General features: G+C 35.7%; 2 protein-coding genes across 2 annotated transcripts in view; one reads left to right on the forward strand and one right to left on the reverse strand.

Annotated features, from left to right (window-relative positions):
* Positions 1–4,854, reverse strand: part of LRRTM3 (leucine rich repeat transmembrane neuronal 3) — a 161,356-nt gene extending 156,502 nt beyond the window's left edge. Inside the window, exons 1-2 of the mRNA XM_069460863.1 lie at positions 4,807–4,854; positions 2,926–4,457 (exon numbers count right to left, since the gene is read on the reverse strand). Of these exons, the coding sequence (XP_069316964.1) occupies positions 2,926–4,457; positions 4,807–4,810 (1,536 nt within the window). The 5' untranslated portion in view covers positions 4,811–4,854. The remainder of the gene's footprint in view (positions 1–2,925; positions 4,458–4,806) is intronic.
* Positions 1–23,044, forward strand: part of CTNNA3 (catenin alpha 3) — a 1,434,719-nt gene that overhangs the window by 565,139 nt on the left and 846,536 nt on the right. The window lies entirely within an intron of this gene.

Consider the following 23,044-nt stretch of genomic DNA (forward strand, 5'->3'; position numbering starts at 1 on the left):
CGCACTGTGTGTACTGGGGTTAATAAAAATGGAAAAAAACCCACATACAGTTCAGAGGCTAAACTCCATTTCCTCTCTGTTTGGGTAAAGCAAAGTACTGACTGAATCTATTCTTCATTGATGTGTCTCTGTTGCATAGTTCAACAGGTCAGGCTGTTTATTTAACTGTTGTCACCTTTGAGGGAAGTCAGATATTTTATGTAAATTTGCACCAGAAAAATGAGTATCAGTCATATTTTTCTAAAATGCAATGAGCTTGAAATACTTATGAAGATAGATTTATGGGATATAGTCCAGAAAGTGCCATGGGGTGGAGGTGAGGGCAACCACTTCTAGCAGGAGAATACTTGCCAGTTGGCTTTGTTAAATTTACAGCAGTGAACTAGTTATTGTTTAACTTACAAGAATTATAGATTTGTGCTTAGAAGGTACTGAGAACTAGTGAAGCTTCATTCTCAAAGAGGGGGGAGGAGGAAAGAAGGGGTTTTTGTTTGTTTGTTTGTTTTGTAATTTCACATCCTGAATCAAAATGAAAGGGATTTTATTTTGGTTCTTATGTATTTTAAGTTTATAAGGAAAGTTAGGCATTAAAACGTGACTACCTTTCAAAATGTTGGTCATTTAATCTTATATTTTACACACCAAATAGCTTTGAATTTTAGGAATATTTTTCAATATAGCAAGGATATTTTATAGATACTAGTAGCACCACAACATTGAGAATTTGCAAGAATTCAAAGATATAAGTATAAATATGTCTTGCCTAAATATATTTGGTATCCATCACAAATGAGGCAGAAGGTCAAGTCAAAGAATGGAAATGGGATTTTTCACTTTAAGACTGTATTTAATTAACACAATGATCTTTAGTACAGATAAAAATGAAGCTGGCCAAAGAAAATTTCTTTTTTAGATGGAATATGTATTTACTAACACTTTATGAAAAATGTAAAATTACAACTTCAGTGAAAAACATCACAGTAAGCTCAGTCATCCAGTTCATAGTGCTGTAAGGAAGTATCTGCATTATCAATTGGGAATATGTGATTCTTTGCCATTAATAAATGTATATTTAACAATTATTCATGGGTAAACATTGTAGCTATGATGCTTTTCTGCATTGGCATCAACTGTAAGATTTAATCAAAATCAAAGTACTTTGAGAAATCCACTTTAAAAGATTCTTTTTCTTCTTCATTGCTTATAAAAGCATGATTTCAATAATGTGGCTTCCTTGCAAATATATTTCATGGTGATTTGCTTAGATTTTTCCTCTCAGCATATGAAAAACCTCCAAACAATATAAAAATGTTAGTAAAAATAGCCATTCACTTTTTATTTTTTGCTGCAGAGATTGTTTTGAAAGAACAGGGACATGGTTAGAGATGTGGGGCTTGGCAAGTCAAATTAAATGAAGTAGGCTTAATATTGCAATTCCTGATTTTTGCTCCCATAATAGAACTGTTCATTTTGAAAGATGAAAGAAGATACAGAATAAAGATATTTTTCTAAAACCTTAATGGACTGTGGTTCAAGTTACTTAAATACAGAGGCTATGATATTCGTGCTGCAGTCAATAAACTTTCACCAATGACAATAAAAACATGCATGCAGCTTGCAGATTGCCAACAGGGTCTCGTACAGAGTTGTACTGATGGATGAGTTCACAATACAGATGAACACAGAGACACTGTGTAATGTCAGCAATAGCAAAGCAAAAGAGAACTGTCATAGTGTTGATCTTTTTTTGCTCTAAAATTTAATTTATACACTTATGGTGTTATCAAAGTCATCCTTTTCACTAAGGCTATTGGTGGAAAGCATGTCTTGGAATGTGTTCTCTCTACACATCTGAATGAAGTGTCAGTCATTAGGGGACTGTGTGCGCAGGACATATACTGGAACACAACAGGACAGCCTGATAAATCCTCAACAGAACAGGACAGAGCTCATGATTCCACTCAGTACATTAGGGTCTTTGAAAAAGCTGGAAAGAGAAATTCTGGTAAGCTCCCAACCACATGCATACAGCAAACTGCCTTCCCATTTGCAAACCTTATCTCTGAAAACTCCCTAATGTGAGAGAGGTGAGGCAGAAGTGGAGAAATCTGCCTCCTCAAATTTGCCTCTTGGCTATGAACTGCACAAGCTAGAAGAAATTGATAGTGAAACCTCTAGTCTGATTTTACAGGGACAGGTTTTGGAGACAAGGCTTCAGGTCTAAAACTTTGAATTTTTACCATCTCCTCACATGTTGCAGTGGTCTATTTGCAGTATTTTCACCCTTCAACACTTTTTCCCTATCCTTCCCTTATTGCAATTCAGACACCTCTGGAGACTGCTGATGGTGCTGCTTTAACCCAGCACCATCTTTCTATAGTTTCCTGAAATTTTCTTTTTAAGGCAGGCATTGGTTTAAAGGCTTTGCCTGTATCTAAAATGTTCCCCTAACTGAGTCATCTCCTAGAATCAGTTCAGACTCCTCGTACCTGGTCCTGGGATCATTCACTTCTTTCCTTGATTTTCCAATGAACTACAAACCTTGCAGAACTGTAGATTTGGTGCTAAGAGAAGGATAATAACAGCAGATGTGGGGGATTACTAATGAAAGAAGTTTTATCTTAAAACAAATGCGACATTAATAAAATCAATAAAGGGTCTCATACAATAGGCATTATTTGAAGCCGGAGTTCAAGCTTCACATTGATTGTGGTATTTAAATTTCAATGGGTTGATTATGTATGAGAGGAAAATGACCAGTATTATGAATGCACTAAAACGGACAGGGAAGGACCTTGCCAGCAAAGTGAGAGGGAGAGGGAAGGGGAGGGGAGGCATCGCGTTCCCTTTATAGTCACAAGAGTTCAATAAAGCACCACTTATTTCCCAGCTTTTAAGAGCGCTTTTTATCACAACGGTTCATACCTCACACTCCCTGGAGCCTGATTTGTTATAGGTGCAGGGTCCCGTCCCATTCAGCAGCATCTCGCTGGTCTCTGTGTTGGTGGGTTTATAATCTACATAAAATTCCTGCGTGCTGGGAGTCATTTGCTTTAGGGACTGTCTTTTCTTTTTCCTGTGCCTTCGCATGAGGGAGCGCTGCTGCAGCTGCTTCATGCTTGCAGGGTACCGCTTCCATGACACGTAGATAACGAGCAGGATGACGAGCACCGACAGGAAAAGGGCCACGCTCCCCGCGATGATTTTATGGAAAGAGATATGCTCGGCGTCAGCATCAGTCTCTGGGCCGGGCTCTGTGGCTCCCACGGTCGGGGGCAAAGGGGGCTTGCTCTCATGCTTCGGCCTGGGGAGCTTGGGCTTAAACGTGGGCTTTGGGAGAGCCCTGGCCAGATCAAACCTCTCTGTGGTACTTTTGCCACAGATGCTGTAGTTCTTCACTGCATCAATCACGTTTACTCCTTGCAGCTCTTTGGGACTGGCACAGATAATTGTATTCTCCCTCAGACCTTTAAAACTTTTCAGCCAGTTTACCAGGGAACAAATATTTCTGCTGCATTCCCATATATTCCCGGCAAGACTGATGTCATTGAGGGATATCCAAGAATCCAAAATCTCTTGACCAATAAATGTAAGCTTGTTGGAATCCAGGTTGAGGCGCTGCAGATTCGGGACACACTGGAAAACACTAGGTCCACTAAAAGCTTCGATCTCATTGCCTGATAAATCAAGCCTTTGTAATGAGCTCCAGGTCCAGGACATGGTCTGTCCTATGACACTGATTTTATTCCACTGTAAGTAAAGATTCTGAAGGCTCACCAGCCTTGGAAAAAGGGCCAGGTTTAGCTTGGAAAATTGATTGTGCTCCAGGTGAAGTTCTTTGAGTCTGATCATGCCAGCAAAGACATTCCTGGCTAAACTTCGGATCCGGTTATATCCCAGGTCCAAAAGTTCCAGGTTGCGGCAATCTTGGAATATTCGCACAGGGATGGTTCTCAGGGAGTTAGACCGTAAATGTAAACTCAGCAGCTTCCGCAAGCCCCGAAACTGTTCAGATCCCAGAGAATGCAGCTGATTATAGGACAGATCCAAGTTCCGTAAATTTGTCACAGGTCTGAAGGTATTGTTAAGAAAATAGGAGATTCTATTGGAACTCAGAATCAACTCTTTGAGTCTGCGTATTCCATTAAAAGCATTTTCGTCAATATTGCTGATATGATTATGGTCAAGGTATAGCCAGGTGAGCTGGTTGAGCCCTTTAAATTGATTATACTTAAGTTTTTGAAGGCTGTTATAGCGAAGGGACAAACCTAAGCAACCAGCAGATATACTTGAGGGTATCTCCTGTAATTTCTGAGATTCACAATATACCATTTTGCCTTCACACCTACAGCCCTTAGGGCATCCACGTTCGGCAGAAGAAAGCATTGTCAGTAAGACAGTGGGGGCTATAACCAGTGCTACAGCAGATCCGCTCAGTAGCCTAATTACATTGAAACCTGGAAATAAAAACAACTTAGAAAAGTTATCCCCCCAAAAAATAATTCATTTTTTTATCAAGCAATAACAGGCATGTAGTTTCATTTTTACAAATATAAATCTACATAACAACATTTAATATCACATGTCATCTCTTTGTAGTTAAAGAGAATTGTCTTTAGGGTTTTTTTTTTTTAATAGTTAAACAAGGAAACATGTCCACTAAGCAATTGAATTTATAGTCTTAGAGCAGAGCAAGATAATCTCTAAAATAATTAAGGCAGAAATATTACACAGACTAGAGGTTTTTTTTTTTTTTTTCATTTTTTGGGGTTTTAAGAAGGAAAGAAGAAAAATGACAAAACATACCCATCCTTTGTATTGTTCAAAGGTCGTCCTTAGGTCTTTTGCTTTGGCTTAGGGGGCCACTTGCATGACAGCCCCTGTCAGCTGCACTGTAGTGAGTCAGGGCTCGCTGACACCCAGGAAGAAAAATTGGACCCCTTGGGAGATGGACCGATTTTGGAACATTATTCTTTGCCAGCCACGCAGAACACTCCAAGAAAAAATAAATCCCAACACAGCATTCGCAGCAAAATATCAAAATCTTCCTAGGTAATAGGATCTTCATGGATATTACGTTTTTGCATCTTTACAGTTTTTTTTGGGGGGGGGGGTGTTAAAAAAAAAAAACCAAAAAAACTGGCTTCTACAATTGCTTCTTATCGGAAAACAAGATGTATTCCTCCAGGCAACGTGGGGCTACCTGAGCTGCCACATCTGTATTCCATAGCCCAGCAGTTCCCGTGGTGAGCACCCAGTTCAGCCACAGAGCTGCGTTGGAGCCCAGAAGGCAAGAGAGCCCCGTACCGCGCACACGCTCAGCTCACTTCTGCAGACTGTCATTCTGAAAGCTGCTGGGACTGTTGCTTTGGTTTCAGTGAATGCAGTCTTATGTAAAGCTGCCCCCAGTGGTGAAGAACATTATGGGCATGTGCAGAAATGTCTCTCTTTTATCTTGCAAATGAGCAGGCTCTCTGCTGGAAAATGAATGATTCTTTTGGGTGGCTCAATAGGAACTGAATGGTCACCGTAATCAATAACTAGCAACATTTTCTGTGATTTCCAAGTCTTGTTTTACAATTTGGCAATGTCTTTATTGTCTGCATCCACTTAATCACTAAACATGTGCTGCCTGGAGTTTTTCTGGAGCTTGACATTAAGTTCACAGACCGAATGTCAATTTTTCTTAACCTCAACGTAGGCTTTGAACTGAAATTTATAAAATGAATTATTGAGCTTTTCCACACAGAAGCATTAACTGCCTGCCCATTTGACCTCTTGGAGTCACAGTGATTATATTGTGCAAGGTGTCTCAGGATGCTAGAACACATACATTTTGGAACAGAGAGGATAACTAATAACTTATGAATTAATGAGTCCAGTGGCCTTTCAGGTTTTCCCACAAAAGATATAATTGGTTTTATGGCTTATGGTTTGGTTTGTTGTTTTGGTTGCTGTAATTTTCTTTTAATTAGAACAGAAATAAACTATTTTTAGTGCTAGTATAAGAAACAAGAGATCATTTGGTTCATAGTTTATTGATGCTGCTGCTATTTATTACACTAATAATATTTATTGAGCACTTTCTAAGTACTTTAAATGGGCCATCTTATTTTATCTTTAACCAATAGCATGATGTAGGTCCCATTATAACCAGCATTTTAAAGATGAGGAGAAAGACTTGGAGAGGTAACTTGCTCAAGGTCACATAGCAAACAAGTGGCAGAGCTGAGATTCAGAACCAAGTGGCTCTGATGCTTGAACCTCTAACCACCATCTTGTTCAACAACATTGTTATCCTCATTTTAAAAATTAGTCAAATCAAAATTAGACCTATTAAGGGATTAGGGCAGGAAGCTGCGGTCATCAAATTCTTGCCTCCTCTAAGGGGATTATGTAAACGTCTTTGATCTGAGGCTTCCAAGGAAGTATAAAAACTAAGAAGCAGTAGTTTAGTCTAGTGATTAAGAGCACAGATTTTGGCACATAGACTCAAATCCTGGCTACAACTTACCAGCTTTGTAACTTTAAGTGAGTCACTTATCGCCTCTAAATCTCAGTTTTCTCATCTGCAAAATGGGCATGATGACCAAAACACACTTCATGTTTTAAGACATGTTTTAAGGAACAAGTTATTAATATATATAAAGTACTTAGAACAATGTGTTGCACATAAGCTGTCTGTGTAAGCTATTTAAATAGTATAATATCAAACTTATTGTACTTCCTAGGATTGTATGTTGTGTAGCATTATATTGACTGTACTGACTGTCATTAACTCACAGAACTACTTTAATGAATAGTTAATAATGAGTTTTATATTGTACACAATGGATTTCTGTGATTCACTCAGTCTTGCCTTCTTTCATGAGAAAACTTCCTATATATACATCATTTCCACTTTGCCTTTAAAATGAATCTTTTTGTTCTATGGACCATAAGTAATACATAATGTTTGATATTTTTTTTCTTCCCCAGAGTAGAACATAGTAACATCTGCCCTGTAGAGATAGCCATTTTGTTTATAAATAAATAGTATCCTTTAAGAAAGTTTGCCTTGTTAATTTTTTCCAGGTGTATTGGGTGTGGAAAAACCTGGAGAGCTTTCATATTCTCCAAGGATGAGAAGTTTGATAAAGGTTAGTCATGATAATCAAAAGGGATCTCACATATATAGTCCAAAGAAAAATCATCAATTCCTTAGGTAATATGTTATTAATAGGGTCAGGGGTTTCCTCCCTAATATATCTATTGCTATGAATGCATATAAAGCACTCAGAGAGCTTGTCAAAAAGGTAGACTTCTTAATCCCTCCCCCAAGATTCCAATTTAGGGGTATGGTAGAGGGTGTGCTATCAATATTCTCTGATGGTCAAGTGGGTTTAAAAAAATCAATGTAAAGGAATGATTAAAAATAATGTTTTCTCCTAGTAGAAAGGGACACTATGTAAACTTATGATATTGGGATGTATGTTTCATGAGGACAAAAACAATTTAGTCTACTTCATTTTCCCTAATACCCAAAACAGCACTTGGCACATGATAGATGCTTAATGAATATTGAAAAATATTTTTATGTGGGTTGCAAGTGCTGTGGATGTAGTGTAACTGGTTATGTGTTGCTAGTCTTGTGTACATGGTGTTGAGCCCTACAGATTTCCTCAATCAGTGAAATTGGAAACAATTTTGGAGAAAGTATTTTTAATGGATGTATGTGAAAAGGCAAGAAACTCGAAATGGGAAAACTTAGATGATTAGTAGGTGATCTTGCTTTTTATGAAGACATCTTTTGTCTTCATTGTTAAGCCGTAAATTTCATGAGATCAGTACCTATGCTTTTGAATATTCCCTTTGGAACAGTACAGAAGGGTAACACTGAAACTTTATCATCTAACATCCCAAATGGCACTTGACAACTTGTATTTTTCAAAAAAAAAGGAAAAGTAATCATATTTATAGCTTCCTTCACGTCTCTGTTGCTTGAAAGTATCTAATTTTTCTCCTCACTCTCCCGTTTTCTCCATGGGAAGTAGCCATTGAGTCATATGTTATGCCCAACAGCTGCAGAGGGCCACTCTAGGATGGCTGGAGGATCCATCAACTTTGTGTTTCTTGTCTGTCTTGCCTCACTCTCCGGTGACAGAAGAACAGAGGAGCCCACTGAGAATGTAATTCTTTCACTTTGCTTTTCCTGGGGCTAATCTTCTTGGATTATTTATGATGAATAACATTCTCCTCTATGTTACATACTTTGCCCTTAGTTTTCAGACATTTTTCTGATATTGTGGTTCCTGATCTTGTCTTGATCTGGAGTTCTGACTTTATGCTCACCCTTACTGACCATTGGTCTCTTTCTCAGCAGTAAATCAGTAGCCACTCTTGTATTGGGTTGGCTTCCAGGCACTCTGTATGGCCCCCAACTTGGCACTAGCCCTCAAGCATGTATCACTTCCAGGTCTGACCTGGTTCAAGGTAATGAAGTGCCTAAGGAGGGAAGATTATCCATGAGTTAGTTGAGAAATAGAAAAATAAAACAACTCAATTCTAAGCTATACTGAATACTTGAGGCTGCAGAAATTATTCCAATAAAACATAGAGTCATCCCTCAAAAGGAAAAACAAAACAAAACAAAACTTATGCTAAAAGATTTTAGTAATTTGTTAGTATGTTTTAAAATTCTTTTCCTCCCTTTATTTGTTGACTATAGCGAGCTGGTTACTTCTGATTTGTCTTTCAACAGAAGCAAAATTATGCTACATTACATATTTAATACATGAGGAGTGACCAGTGCAAAAGCCCTAAGGTAGAACCAGACCATGTATTGAATGAACAGCAAGAAGGCCAACTAGTCTAGAGTGGAGAGAGCAAGTGGTAGAATAATTAAGTCAGAGAGATACTAGGTCCTGGGTCATGGAAGGCTTTGGATGACATCATAAGAATATTGGCTTTATTCTGAAGAAAATGGGGAGCCAATTCAAGATTTTGTGCAGATTAAATATACAATCAGGTTACCTATTAAAAGGATCACTGCTCTGGACTGAATGTTTTCATCCACCCCTGCCCCTTACCCAATTCATATATTGAATCCTCAATCCCCAGAGTGGTGGTATTTGGAGATAGAGCCTTTGTGAGGTTTCCAACCTTATGATGGGATCAGTGGTATTATAAGGTAAGAAGAGACATGGACAGCTTGCTTCTTCTCTGTCTCTGTTATCTGTTATGTGAGGATATAGGAGAAGGCAGCTGTTTACAAACCAGAAATCAAGCCCTCTCTAGACACCAGATCTGCAGTTGCCTTTATTTTAGATTTCCCAGCCTCTAGAACTGTAAGAAATAAATATTAAAATACTAGTTGTTTAAACCACCCAGTTCATGGTATTTTTGTCATAGCAGCCCAAACTAAGATAATCATTCTTGCTGCTGTTGTGGGGATAGATGTTAAAGCAGCAAGGGTAAGAGCAGGGGGCCCTGTAAGGAGGCTATTGTACCAATCCAGGAGAGGGGTAATGGCACTTGGGCCAGTATGGTAGCAGTGAAGTAGTGAGAATTGATTAGATTATGGATATATATATATTTTTTTAAATAAAACCAACAATATTTCCCTAAGGAATTAGAAGTAGAGGTATGAGATAAAGCAGGAAATTAAAGACGACTTAATTTTATGGGCAAAGCAACTGTAGAGATGGTGAAGCCATCAAGTGTTTCTGTGGGTCAAGTTTTGGAAGTAAGAGCAAGAGCTTAACACATTTGAATTAAGTCTGGTTTTGCTCTCACTTTTCTTCACTTTTATGAGACTTTAATTTAGTTTTTGGAAACATCTTGATATTAGGCCTCAAAGCACCATGATGTATTTTAAAATATTTGACAGGTATTTTTTGAACAGAAAGTTACAAAACAATTAGTAAAATAAGCCCCCAGACAATAGCAACATGGGTTTCCATTCAGATGGCCTCCCTAGACCGAGGCAACATCTTTACATATGGCTTTGGAGGGCAATGGAGCCAAAAGCTTTGATGAAAATTGAAATTGAAAATTACATAAACACTAGATATAAAAACAGCTGGACTAAGCATTTTAGGAAACAAGTTTGGTGAATCCAAAATATCTTTCTAGAATAGAGAAAACCATATACTGTTTTTTATGTATATCAACTGACATTTGGAATTTAGAACTGATTTTGGACAAACATCTCAAGGTCTCAGTTTGTTCATCTGCAAAATGGAACTCATAGAACCTGAGCTATGAATCACTAAGGTTTTTATTTAGGAATAATTTTCATAATTTATGTGTAAGTACACTATGAACTATAAAGTGCTATAAAGTATTTCTGGAATCAGAATACCTATGAGAAAATTTATTTTCTTTTGATTCTGTATAGGTTCTCTGGTTATGAGCATATGTCAGGTGTCACCAGCATGACTAACGGTGAGTCAGAATTTACTAATATTATAGAAAATATTCTCAGTATTTCCTTTCTACTACAATTTTAATACCACAACCATTTATTATTAGTATGCAGCAGACATTGTTGACATTCTGTGTTCTAACTTAAAAAGTGCTTTCACCAGTAAGTGCATTTGGTCTAGATACTGTAAAGAGCTTAATGTTTGTGACCCTGTCATATAACAGGGTTGTCAGAATGCCAATATAGAGATCCTTAAAATTGTGAAAATGATTTTCTTTATTTCTGGTTGGTTAGAATACTCATATGCATTTCTACATTTGTAATTATATCCTGATCTTCATCAGAGCATTAACAGTTCTCTGAAATATCCTTGGTTTCCATCTGCTTGCTTCAAGGGCTCCATTAAAAACCCTGTCTGGTCACATATGGTTATGAGTGAACATCTCTGACTTAGATAAATGGATAAAGAATGTTCCAGGTCCGACCATTAAAATGGTCTCTCAGTGTCTTTCTGGAAAGAGGCAATTTTAAATGAATGAGACCTTCCAAGGTTATCAAACACATCTCCCTCCGTTTAACCTGAAGTACATCTATGCAGTGAAATCAATTCATATTCTCAGGTTTTATTGTATTCCTCACTGTCACTTCCTGCAGAGGCAGCCCTAAGCTAAATTTGGGAATAGGGAAATCTACAAACTTTTAAGGTATAACCTGTAGTTGCAGACTTTTGAAGACTGAAAGGACTACGTGACTTCAAGGAAATATTGTTTTTTAAGTGGGAATTTTAAAACATATGCAAAAATAAAGAAAATAGTATAATTATACATTGACTCCAATAATTATCAATATTTTACTAATTTTGTCTTATTTATCCTTCAACTCCTTCCCACATACTGCACATTTTTTTCTTTCTGCAGTATTTTAAAAGCAAATCTCCAACATTCTGTCATTACATACATATATATTTTTTTCAATATACAATCCTAACCAATAAGGACTTTTCATTTAGCCATCTAGCATAATACTAATAATCTAGCATTATTACACCTAACAAAATCAACAATAAATCCTTAAAGTTAATTTGTTTGAATCAAGATCTAAAAAAAGTCCACATGTTGCATTTAGTTTTTATGTCTTTGTAGTCTTTTTTATTTTTTAATGCCATTGATATGTTGGATGCCACGTCATTTGGACTGTAGCTTGTTCCATGTTCTGCATTCAGTTGTTTCCCTATTGTATCATTTAACATGCAAAGAGTCAATTTTCATGGCATATATGTTGAATTCATTAATTTAGGTAGAATATGCAGCCCCAAATGGATACTCAGAGCATCTATTCATTCTTGGTAACAATTTAAGGCTTGAAGAACTTTTGATAATAGGAGACTTAGAGCTTGGAGGAAAATATATATTTCTATTTTGTGGTATTTATATTATCAGGGAATTGAGTAATGGGTTAAAGGGGAAGTTTGAGAACAAAAATTAATAATAAAGTGCCATGAGTCTATGTTGGTTTCACATTGATATTACCAGGATTTCTATTCTTCTCTTCTCATCATACTTGCCTTTCTGCTCTTAGTCAGCAAAAACAATTATTTGAAATTGTTCCTTGCTAAGCAAACCTGCTAATTTTTGTTTTGATATGGAAGTATTCTTCTAATAGAGGCTCAAAAAATTCCTATTAAGAGAACAGCAATCAAAATTTACTTACGGTCATTTATATGCAGAGAAATCAGTTTGCTAGCTTTTCATTTAGAATCCCATGAAGGAACATGTGGTATCAGAGTCACACTGTAAAATTTATAATTTTATATACATATATGTGTGTGTGTGTGTGTTCATATTTCTAAATTTCTTATAGTTTTTCACAGTAGAAAAAAAAGAGTTTTAGAATAACTGTGAAAACCTCTTAAACAAATTTGTACCTTAATATTTGATGTTTTATTTTGCATGTTTGTAAGCTTTGAATGTAAGGTCAATGTTATTTAAATGGTATCATCATAAAAATTTTGCTATATTTACTTCACATATATTCAAAATTTTGTATTACATTTTTAAAGCATTGTGTGTAATTGTTTCAACTGGGTACACTAGCATATTCTTAAATTTGACTTCCTGGCAAGTATATCAGCATTAAAAATTAAATTTTCCAATTAGCAGGTGAGGAAAGATAACAGAAATCTTGATTTTGATAAAGAAGCAGATGTGTCATAGGTTAGATTTATTTTTTGTTTCTGAAACAATAAATCTGATTTAAAAAATATATTTTAGGCTGCAGATCTAAGAGATACTAAATTTCTAAGAGATGAGAAACCCTGCATGGTTTGCAATGAAGTGGCAGAGAATAGGAGCCTATAAGTCCTTATATTACTCTCAAATATATCAGCTTATTTGGGAATTCTCTTAGGCGAAACTGAAAAATCCTTCTTTGTATTGTTAATACTTGGTAGCTGTGGCCATCCCTTGACAGGAGAGGGGACTGCTTAGGACACTCTGTGGCTAACAGCAGAGCCCCCATGTGGCAAAATTGTGATTCAAGCAAAAATTGACTTAGTCCCTGGAAGCAAATGCCACAGATCTATAATAAAAATAAAACTTCTTTTACTGGTACTAGGTTGAGAATTCATTTATTTATTCAATTAATATTTATTAAGCTTTTACACTGTTCTTTGTGCTGGGAATATAATAATGAATAAGAGAAAGTGCCTACCATCAGAGGACTTGTATTCTAGTTGATGAGATAGTGGAAAATAAACATAGCTACATGCTAAAATGTCAACTAGTTATAAGTGCTACAGAGAAAAATAACAAGGATAAAGGCTAATGACAATTTGATAGTATGGTCAGAAAAATCCCTTTTTGCAGAGTTGACGGTTGAAAGCAAGTAGAGAACAACTCACATGACTCTGTCCTCTCAGAAATAATCTCCCTTTGGGGTCTTCATTGCTCACCATTAAAAAGGCAAAAAAAAAAACAAAAAAAAAAAACCCTTTTTCGGTACACTCTACACTTCTTTTCTGACATCAGAAGTGTGGGGTTTTTCCACACTAACCAATTCTCCAACTCTCTGGACATCAACTAGTTGTCCTAAAAGTCCATTTCCCCCAAGTACCTCCTTACCTCTCCCTTACTGATTTTTTTTTTCATTTCCACTTTGTCTCCAAGTGCCTATGGTGACCCAATTCTTTTTGGACATCTTCCCACTTATCAACAAATGAATTTTATGGTATTACCTGGTAATGGCTTATATACAGTATTAGCTTTCTTGGGTACTTGAAATTTAATAGGTAACTCTGAGATTTGGAAACTATTAAGGAATCACAGAGAATTGAATTTTATGTACACACTGTAGTTTAAAAAGCAAATAGGAGAGAGGCTTGCCTGCCTGTTCAGCTTTTTCACCATTACTCTTTTTTAAATGCACTTTATTTTAGCTACTATTTATTGCTCATAACATTCCTAAATTTTGTTGATATTTTAATTTATTGCTATTATAACTGAGGATTTAGTATCATTATCATGTACTCTCCCTGCTTCCCATGTTAATATATTTTTAGTACAGTATTAAATAAACAGACACTAAATAACTTATGATGATTGTGTAAGCAAAGACCCTGATGGATCAGGTGGTGTACCAGATTACATTTCCATTCTCATTCAACTTTTTATTTTTCTTACAGTTAAGAATTATCCCTGTTTTCTCTCTTTCTCTCTCTACCTCTTTTAAATTTGCTTAGTTTTGTATATACCTAGTGCTAGTTGTTTCTCCTAACATTTTAATAGATGTTTCAAGTGCCTAAGTTTTCCAAACAGTCATGCAATTCAGATAATCCCTTCCTCCTGCAGCATTCCAATTCTCTGCTCCAATATCCAATCCTAGCTGTTAACCTAGCACTTTACCATCCCTCGGTATTGGATCCCTATTTCGTGGATCCCATGTATTTCTTTTCGTAGTTTACCACTCATTTCGTTGAAGCACCTCCACCTCCACCTTAATAGATTCCTAAAACAGAGAGCATATGAAATAAAAATGTAATGTCTGAATTTTATTTTAGGTCACCATTACTGATTGCTAGATGGCTGTGCATATAAATCTGGATTGTAAGTCATTTTCCCTCAAAATCTTTGAGATGTTGATTCACTGTCTTCTCATACCCACACTCACTGTTGAGATTTGAACACTATTCTGATTCTCATTCCTTTGTGTATAATCTATTATTTTCTCTGGATGCTTTTATAATACTTTCTTTTCGTTGGTACTTGGAAATTATGTAAGGGTGTACTTTGATTTGTGCCTTTTGCCATTCATTATTGAGTACTCTGGAAACCTTTGAAATTTGGAGACTTGGGTCCTTCAATTCTATAAAAATTTATTGAATGTTTTAAATTACCTCTCCCTATTTTCTTTGTTCTCACTTTCTCTGGAACTTCTATTAGACAGATTTTGGACTTCTTGGATTGATCCTGTGGTCTTTTTTTCCTATTTTCCATCTCTCTATCTTTTTATCTTACTTACAGGGTGATGTGTCAGCTTTATGTCACAATCATTTATTTATTCAATAAAAATTTAGATCACATGTCAGCAAACTCTGGTACACCAAATTCAGTAATGATCCTGGTGGGTCAGGTGGTGTAATTGAAGTTAAGTTTTGTAACTAAAGGAACAAATTCATGCTCATTCTTTTATGTATTGTCTATGGCTGCCTTCATTGCTGCAATGGCAGAGTTGAGAGACTGTAAGTCCTGCAAGCTGAGAATATTTACTCTGTGTCCTTTTATGGAAGAAGTTTGCTGATCTCCCATACCCCACCTCAATTTAGGTGATCATATTTGTTAGCTTCATCAGATCTTTTTGCCCCTTCTTCAAAGCATATTGTCTTACTGTTATGGATGTGACGTCTTCTTTTCTCACTCTGAGGATATTATTTGGAGGTTTTATTTGGTAGTGAACTGCTTGTTGCAGTGTCACTATTTCTTAGAGGTAATTTAGTCAGTTTGTTTTGGCCTATTTCATGTTGGAGGCTTTTCTCAACTGTTAAGATTCTTCTGTGTTCTTTCAGACTAATGAGTGATAGAAAGTCTCCTGTTGGTAGGCAAGGATTTGGCTGTGGATTTTGTGTTAATAAGATTAGATAGTGAGCTTGCTGGTTCATGGAGTCTCCAGGTGCATGTATGTAGACCTTTTTCTGCCAGAGAAAACTGCCAGTCTCCTGCTTGGGAGCTATGTACCTACTACCAGTATTCTGGGGACAAGGCAGGGAAGGGAGGTTGAGGGCCCCAGTACGTTATCTACATTCTTATTTTTTTCCACCTATTTTCAGTCCCAATCCTCACTGCTGTGCCTGGTATACTTGGGTCTAGCTTCTCAGGTTTGAATTTGCCAGAAAATAAAACTCCTCTGCTCTGCTAGAAGGAAGGGCTAATTTTTGGTTGCTTAAGGCAAAAATGGAGAGCTGGCAATTGACCACTCTCCATGAAGACTTCGAACCAATCCCTATATTTTTAGTGACCCCTCTTTTTGGTGCCTTTCAGAACTTTTGCTGCACATCATCCAGTCCCCCTTCAGTAAGCATTTAGGTTGTAGCTGCCTTGACTCTACTCATCCATCATGTATTCTGGTTCCAAAAACTGTGTAGAAATTATTCATCCATCCTTGTCTCCTCTTTACTCTCATTTGTATTCACTTGTCATCACCTGAGTCTTGAGGTGGAAGAGGCAATAAAAGTGTGCAATCAATCTGCCACGTTTCAGATTTAGATTTCTCGTGACAGATTTCAGGTATGGCAGGTGATACAGGGGGAGAGAGAAAGAGACTGGCAAAGCTGCCATATAAACTAAGACTGTAGCCGCAGGTCGAAAAGGGGAGTTAAAGATCTTTGATTGTAAAAGTGAGGCACTGTCTTCCTTTGTTACTCATCTCTTCCCATCTACCTTTCATTAGTGTCATGACAAGGTATCTTACTATGAACACATTTCTCCATACAATTTTTTAAATCAGAAAGAACTTGGATATATTGTACTTACTTGTGGCTTCCTTAGATGTATAGATCAGTAACAGTGTCTACAATTATTTCATTTAATCTTCAGATGTGTGTGATTAAACTGTTACTCCCATTTGTTCATTTATTTATCAACTTTGAATCATTATTTTTGGGAGGTTTGTCCCACATCCTCCTGTTAACATACACCAACCTGTTCATTTCTACAGCCAGCAGCCTCCAAAAGTCCTAAGAAAATATATATTTTTAACTACCTCTTTTGTGTCATATCTTACTATGGATATTGAGGAAATATATTTGGTGGAAATAAAATGACTTTTCAGACCATTGTGATCATGTAATTTTTCTCTAGCATTTTATACTTGGGATTTATTTTAACTGTTTTCAAATATAAACATTTTCAATATCTGTAAATGGGTTTAATTTGCCTGAACATAATGTTTCCTCAAAAAAGTGCGTTTATAATTTTTTAATGAAATAGATTATAGAATTTTATGTAAATTTTTAAAAGAAACTAACTATACCCTGAATTGAAATCTGTATTTATTTTTCTACTTTTTTGCATCAAAATTTTGTTTTCAATTATCACTTACACTTTAGAATAAATTTTCAAATTTAAAAAATATATACTTGCTATTTTCAAATTTATATTTGAAACATAATAGTGAAAAATCAGAAAATCTGATCTTGATATATATGTGTATGGGGGGTGTGTATGTGTGTGTGTGTGTGCTTACATCTCTAGGAAGTAGAGCTTTAGAAGTAAATTTAATTTTCAAATAGGCAAACATTTATTTATCATACAAGCGTGTAACTTCTGATCACCCAGTATAAACCTTTATTCAAAAACTGGTAATGGATATCACATAGTAATATAAATTATTTCTTCTATTCATTGGCTATATTTAAGAACAGATTTCTCTTAAAGGCAATAGCCCACATGGCTTTTATATTTTTTCTCTTTCTAATATCTAGTTAAAATCATGAAAATATTTTTGATCTGGTATATATAAATTTCAATCTTGGTGTTTTCCTTCTGAAATGCTCCAAGCTTCTGCCTAGAGAAACCAAAACAATTAAACATGTCATCGCATGTTCAGGCCTTTAGTCCTAATTCTTAATCTTTGTATATTTTCTGTGGATAGTTCTAAAAGACTTGAAAGGTTTTACATAATTTCAAGTGGCTTACAAGCTTTGCAAGTTAAACTTGGAAAATACTGTAGTAATACCAAGTAATAGTGAAATAAAGGCTTAAGAGAACTCACTGGATTGGAAGGGATTTTGAGATTATTTTGTCCAGCCCACATTTTACAGATCAAAAAATTGAAGCCCAGAGAGATGAAGTAATTGACTCAATTCATATATGACGCAGATACAGAAACTTTGAATGGAACCTATATCCTTTGACACTAGCCTATTTGTTATAATCATTCTGTCTTCTTTGAAGCCAAGTCAATGTTTTTGTAACCATGCAAAAAACAGTAGTGGACATAATAGATAACTTTTTCCCTTGTCTCACATAGATTTAACCAGACGTAGAACTTAAAATCTGTTTTGTTAGGAAGGAAATAAACAAGTCTTCAACTAAAATGTTCTTTAAGTTTGTTTTCTTTCCATTATAATAGTAATATATATTTATTATAAAATAATAACCATGGTCTTACCATCCAAAGGTAATTCCTATCAATATTAGCAATTATACATTTTTTATTAATTTAAATTTAATGCATCATATTCCTTGCAGCTGGCAAAACAATTCTTTCAAATTCCTTCTAATGTTGGAAATTTAGTTTATAGAACAGTCTTTACCTATGTTGAATTATATAGGCTTACCTTCCTTTAATTCACTGAAACATGTAAATTATTGGCTCTGAAAAGGAAAGAATTTACGGATATTCTAGCACAAATAATCTCTCTCCCACATGGCTAACATAATCTTTTACCTTGGAGTGGCAAGTTATTACACTCTGAGGGACAAGGCAAATGAAAGAATTATTGCTTTCTTCTTTTTTGAGATTTGGTTACTCTTCAGTGGAATGGCTCAAAAGGTAGCTACAGAATGGTCTTACTCCCTTCCAAAAACAGTATCTCAAACTAGTTACATTATTGTCCTGTTTAAATCCCACGAATATCTCACTGTGACCTCTGGTTTAATAGCAACTCAGCCTCGTAACACACGGTTCTGATTTGGTTCATTTTCTTGTTAGATAAAACCAAACCAAACAATTGGCCCTCAAGAAAACAGAAACCTTATTGGAGAGGGAACCTTAGATTCATCCCAGTGCTCTGCCACTTCACTGTTTTCTATTTGTATCATCGCTCTAGCTTATTCGTGGTTTTTGCTTCTTATGGAGTTGGCTTGACATGATATCTTCAATGCTTACATGCTACCTGACTCTCTTTTAGTTTCACTGCAAATCAGCTGATTGTTTTGATATTTTGCAGTTTAAAATTGTAGAAAAAAATTCTGATTTGATTTTTTTTTTACCATGCCATCTCATAGGTTGCTATCTGTCATGTGAGTTGGTTGTTCTAGAAAAAGATGATCAGTCTGTGTTTAATCAGATGTGATGCAGGATTGAGGGTAGTGGTGAAGTTGGCAGGGTCATGTTGTGTAAGACTTGGCAGCTGCTTTAGGTGGGCCATTGAAGCATAGTGTATGCAACTTGATAGAAAGATTCTTTACCATCTGAACTACATCTACCCTGTCCTTACTTCCACTCACTATCCAACAAGCTATGCAACCTACAATACAGTTATACCAAAGTATTTATCATTCCCTAAACATGCCATGTTCTGTCAGGTCTTAAATCATTGTTTATGCTCTTCTGTCTTATTGGAACAGCCTTCTCCCAGTTTCTACCTGGTGAAATTGCCTATAAGATATATCTCAAACATTGTATTCTCCATAAAACCTTTTCTATGGATTTTGGTGACTTCCTCATAAACACTTTTGGGTTGTAAAGCATATATATATATATTCCATATAAATACAGTATGATTGTTTATATGTAATTTTTTTCCAACAGAATATCCTTTAAATTAAGGATTGTGGAATGTCATTGATCTCTAAATTTCTACTCTTAACAGATAATGCACACTCAGTATGTGTTTGTTGAAAGGAAAACATCAAGATGATTCAGGGGAGATACTTATAATGGCTACAATTGTGACTCTCTGGAAGGAATACTTCTAGCTAATTCACAAGTCCATGTTACCTAAGGTATGATCAAGTACAAGGGGAAAGTGTGCAGTAAATGTGAAGAGCACTCAAAGTTTAGGGGAATTAGCTAGAATACTGGTTTATTTTTCACCATTTGTTGTCTGTATTTAACAAAGAAGTGTTGCAGATGGATTTTTACTGCTCTCTCATTCCCTTCCAATCTGAGTAATTCTACTCTGGAGGTACTTTCATTTGTGTCTGAAGGCAGTTGCCTTGTATTTACAGAAAAACAGCTCCTTATTTGGGGTGTTTGTCAACATGTGCAGAGACAATATGGGGCGACTCCTTATTTGGAACTGTTTACTCCTGCTTTTTCTTACTCGTGGTATTATCTCAAGTAGCCTCCTGGCGTATGTGGACTTTCACTGAGGACCTTAGTGGAATATCTGTAGCCTTAAACAGACACATCCATAAATAAATAAATAAATGCTTGCCAACAGTACAGTGTCAAGAAGGATGGCATTAGAATCCAGCTTGAAGAAGCCTCATCTGAAAGACTGTTTGTAATCTGGCCCTTGGATGTCTACTTTGGGCCAGTTCCCATTCTAGGTGCTGGAGGTAGAATTAAGAGTAAAGATGCATTTCTACACTCATGGTGTTTGCAAGCCAGTATGGCATACAGATAAAAGACTTGTTAAAATATGGGTAGGGAATGCTATCATGAAAAAAACAAGAGTGCTTTTTTGTGACTTCATAGAAATGACACTATCCAGACTCAATTTGTAGGGGCAAGAACTGAATTAAGTCCCAGCAAAGAAAATCTACTGTGATAAAAATGAACAATTAAAAAAAATGAATGACTAATCTAGCTGTAGTAGCAGCCAGAATACTCTCTTACTCATTTTATAACTTTTCAGTTTATTCTCAGTGGAGATGGTTGAGGCAAGTTATGAAGCTTAACCTAACTAGTATTCAGCATGACCAGGACCTCTTTGTGAATACACATAACATATTAGACAATGAAAAACCAGACCAGAATTATTGGTCAGTATGTTCAAAAATCCACTTCAGAGTGTCTTTGGTAGTTTGCGCCATCCTCATCCTAAACATACATTAAAACAGATGAGGTACAATGGTGACAACTTGGATAAGATGCTTGTTCACAAACACCATAACTTGACTGAGACAAATGTAGACCTGTTGTCAGAAATAATTATATCTGGCAGTTTGTATGCTATAAGAAGCTGGCATGGAGTCACAATGTCACCACAGAGGCTTGAGATAGAAGCGAAACATATGAGAGGCAGTATACTAAAGGAAAAAGTTTTTATCTCAAAATGCAAAATCAATGTGGAGTCCTGGTCCAACTTTTTTGTTCTTTTCCCATGGGAAAATTAGGTGTATTACTCAGTTATGCCCAGCAGTCTGGCATGTGGCATGCACTAACTTCCTTTAGATTTTTTAATATCAGAATCAATTTGAGGCCATCAAATAGAGCTTCTAGCCAAGGCTTTCAAGCAGACAATTCCCAGATGTGCTATGTGTAGTGAAGCCAAGATAATGTCTTTTGAAATAATAATGTAACTTCTCTACAAAATGCATCCCTTATGGTAAGAAAACTCACGTTGATGTTTTGAGATTGGCTTCAAGTTTTGGGGTCAGTTTCTCTGATAGCCTTCACTATCAAATATATAAATCTGAGAGTTTCTAATATGGGATATTGAGAACCCCAAGTTGGGTAGGAATATAGTATAAGTTCCTGTTTGCTTTAAGACAAAAAAAAAAAAAAAAACTCTTAAAATAAGGATCCCAGGAACCAACTGAAATAATATCAATGCTTTCAATACAGCTCACAGCACATAATTTTTACAGAGAAGAGAAAAATAATTCTATATTTGTTGATTATGGATTGCCTACCTGAAATATATAAGAGATTCAGCTGAAAACTTATTAGGGTCAGAAAGACATGATTGTAACCAGGAAAATTACAAAGTAAGTATACCAAAGCAATTGCTTTCTATTTGTTTTCAAACTGGTTATTAGAAAAATTGAAAAAGACTTATAAATCCGTAGAACTGAAAAAGTCCTGCAAATTATAAATTATCTCTGACCAAGACTAAGAAATGTGCACAGTTTGTACCAAGAAAACAAAGCAATGATGATAAAATAACAAAAATGTCACTGAAGAACAGAATGGAGAGAGAAAATAAACATTTTTGGATGGGAAGAATCAGCAGTTTAAATCAATCTGTGTATAAATTTAATGCAACATGATCAAAATATCAGTAGGATTTTTTATATGTAATTCTGTATGTTAATTTTTTCATTGTTTTGCATTAGTTGAGGGAATAATGTAATGGACCTTCCTGTACCCATCACTCAGGCTTACTATCAACAATTACTTGCATATGGCCAAACTTCATTTATTTATACTCCTACTTATCACCCCGCCCTCATGGATCATTTTGAAGCAAATAATCTCAGACATCATATAATTCATCTCTATGTAACTCTATAAGATATGAACTCTTTAGAAAAATATTGCTATTATGCTACCATTCCACTTTTAAAAGTTAGCAACAATTCAAATTCAATATGCACATGCACACACATATGTATGTATGCATATACTGTCAGATTTTTGGAAACAGAATCAAAACTAGACCTTCACATTGTATTATGAGAATTAATTGTAGATTGATATAAATCTATAATTACTTTAAACTATAGAGTTTCTCCTCCCTCTATTTTCTAATTGTGCCTTATTTGTTAAAGAAACTGGGTTATTTGTCCTATACAATTTCCCACAATCTGGATTTTGTTGAGTCTATCTCCATGACATAGTTTAAATTTTCCTCTGACTCTTTATTCACTACGCTATATCTAGGCATAGAGGTTTGATCAGATCCAGGTTGGATGTTTTGGCAAGAATACTTCATTCAGGATGTTGAGTTTCTCCCATTGCACAATATGGGGTATTGTGTACTGTAGGCACAATGTTATATAGCAGATATGTAGAATTTATTCGTCTTGCATAACTGAGCCTTTATAGTCAATGAAAACAACTGTCCTTTTCCTCCTCCCCCAACCCCTGGCAACCACTATTTTACTCTCTATTTCTATGAGTTTGACTATTTTAAATATCTCATATAAGTGAAATTATGCAATATTTGTCTTTCTATGACTGGCTTATTTCACTTAGCATAATGCATACAGCAGAATTTCCTTCTTTTTAAAAGGCTGAATAATATTCCATTGTGTGTACATACCACGTTTTTTATCCATTAATCTGTCAATGGACATTTAGGTTGTTTTCATATCTTGGCTATTAATAATGCTGCATTGAACATGGGATTGTAGATATTGTTTCAAGCTCCTGATTTTGATTCTTTTGGATATATTCTCCAAAGTGGGATTGGATCATATGTTAATTCTATTTTTTAATTTTTTGAGGAACCTCTATACTTTTCTATAATGG

This window comes from Eulemur rufifrons, chromosome 28, assembly GCF_041146395.1.
Source record: "Eulemur rufifrons isolate Redbay chromosome 28, OSU_ERuf_1, whole genome shotgun sequence".
NCBI classification, from domain to species: Eukaryota; Metazoa; Chordata; class Mammalia; order Primates; family Lemuridae; genus Eulemur; species Eulemur rufifrons.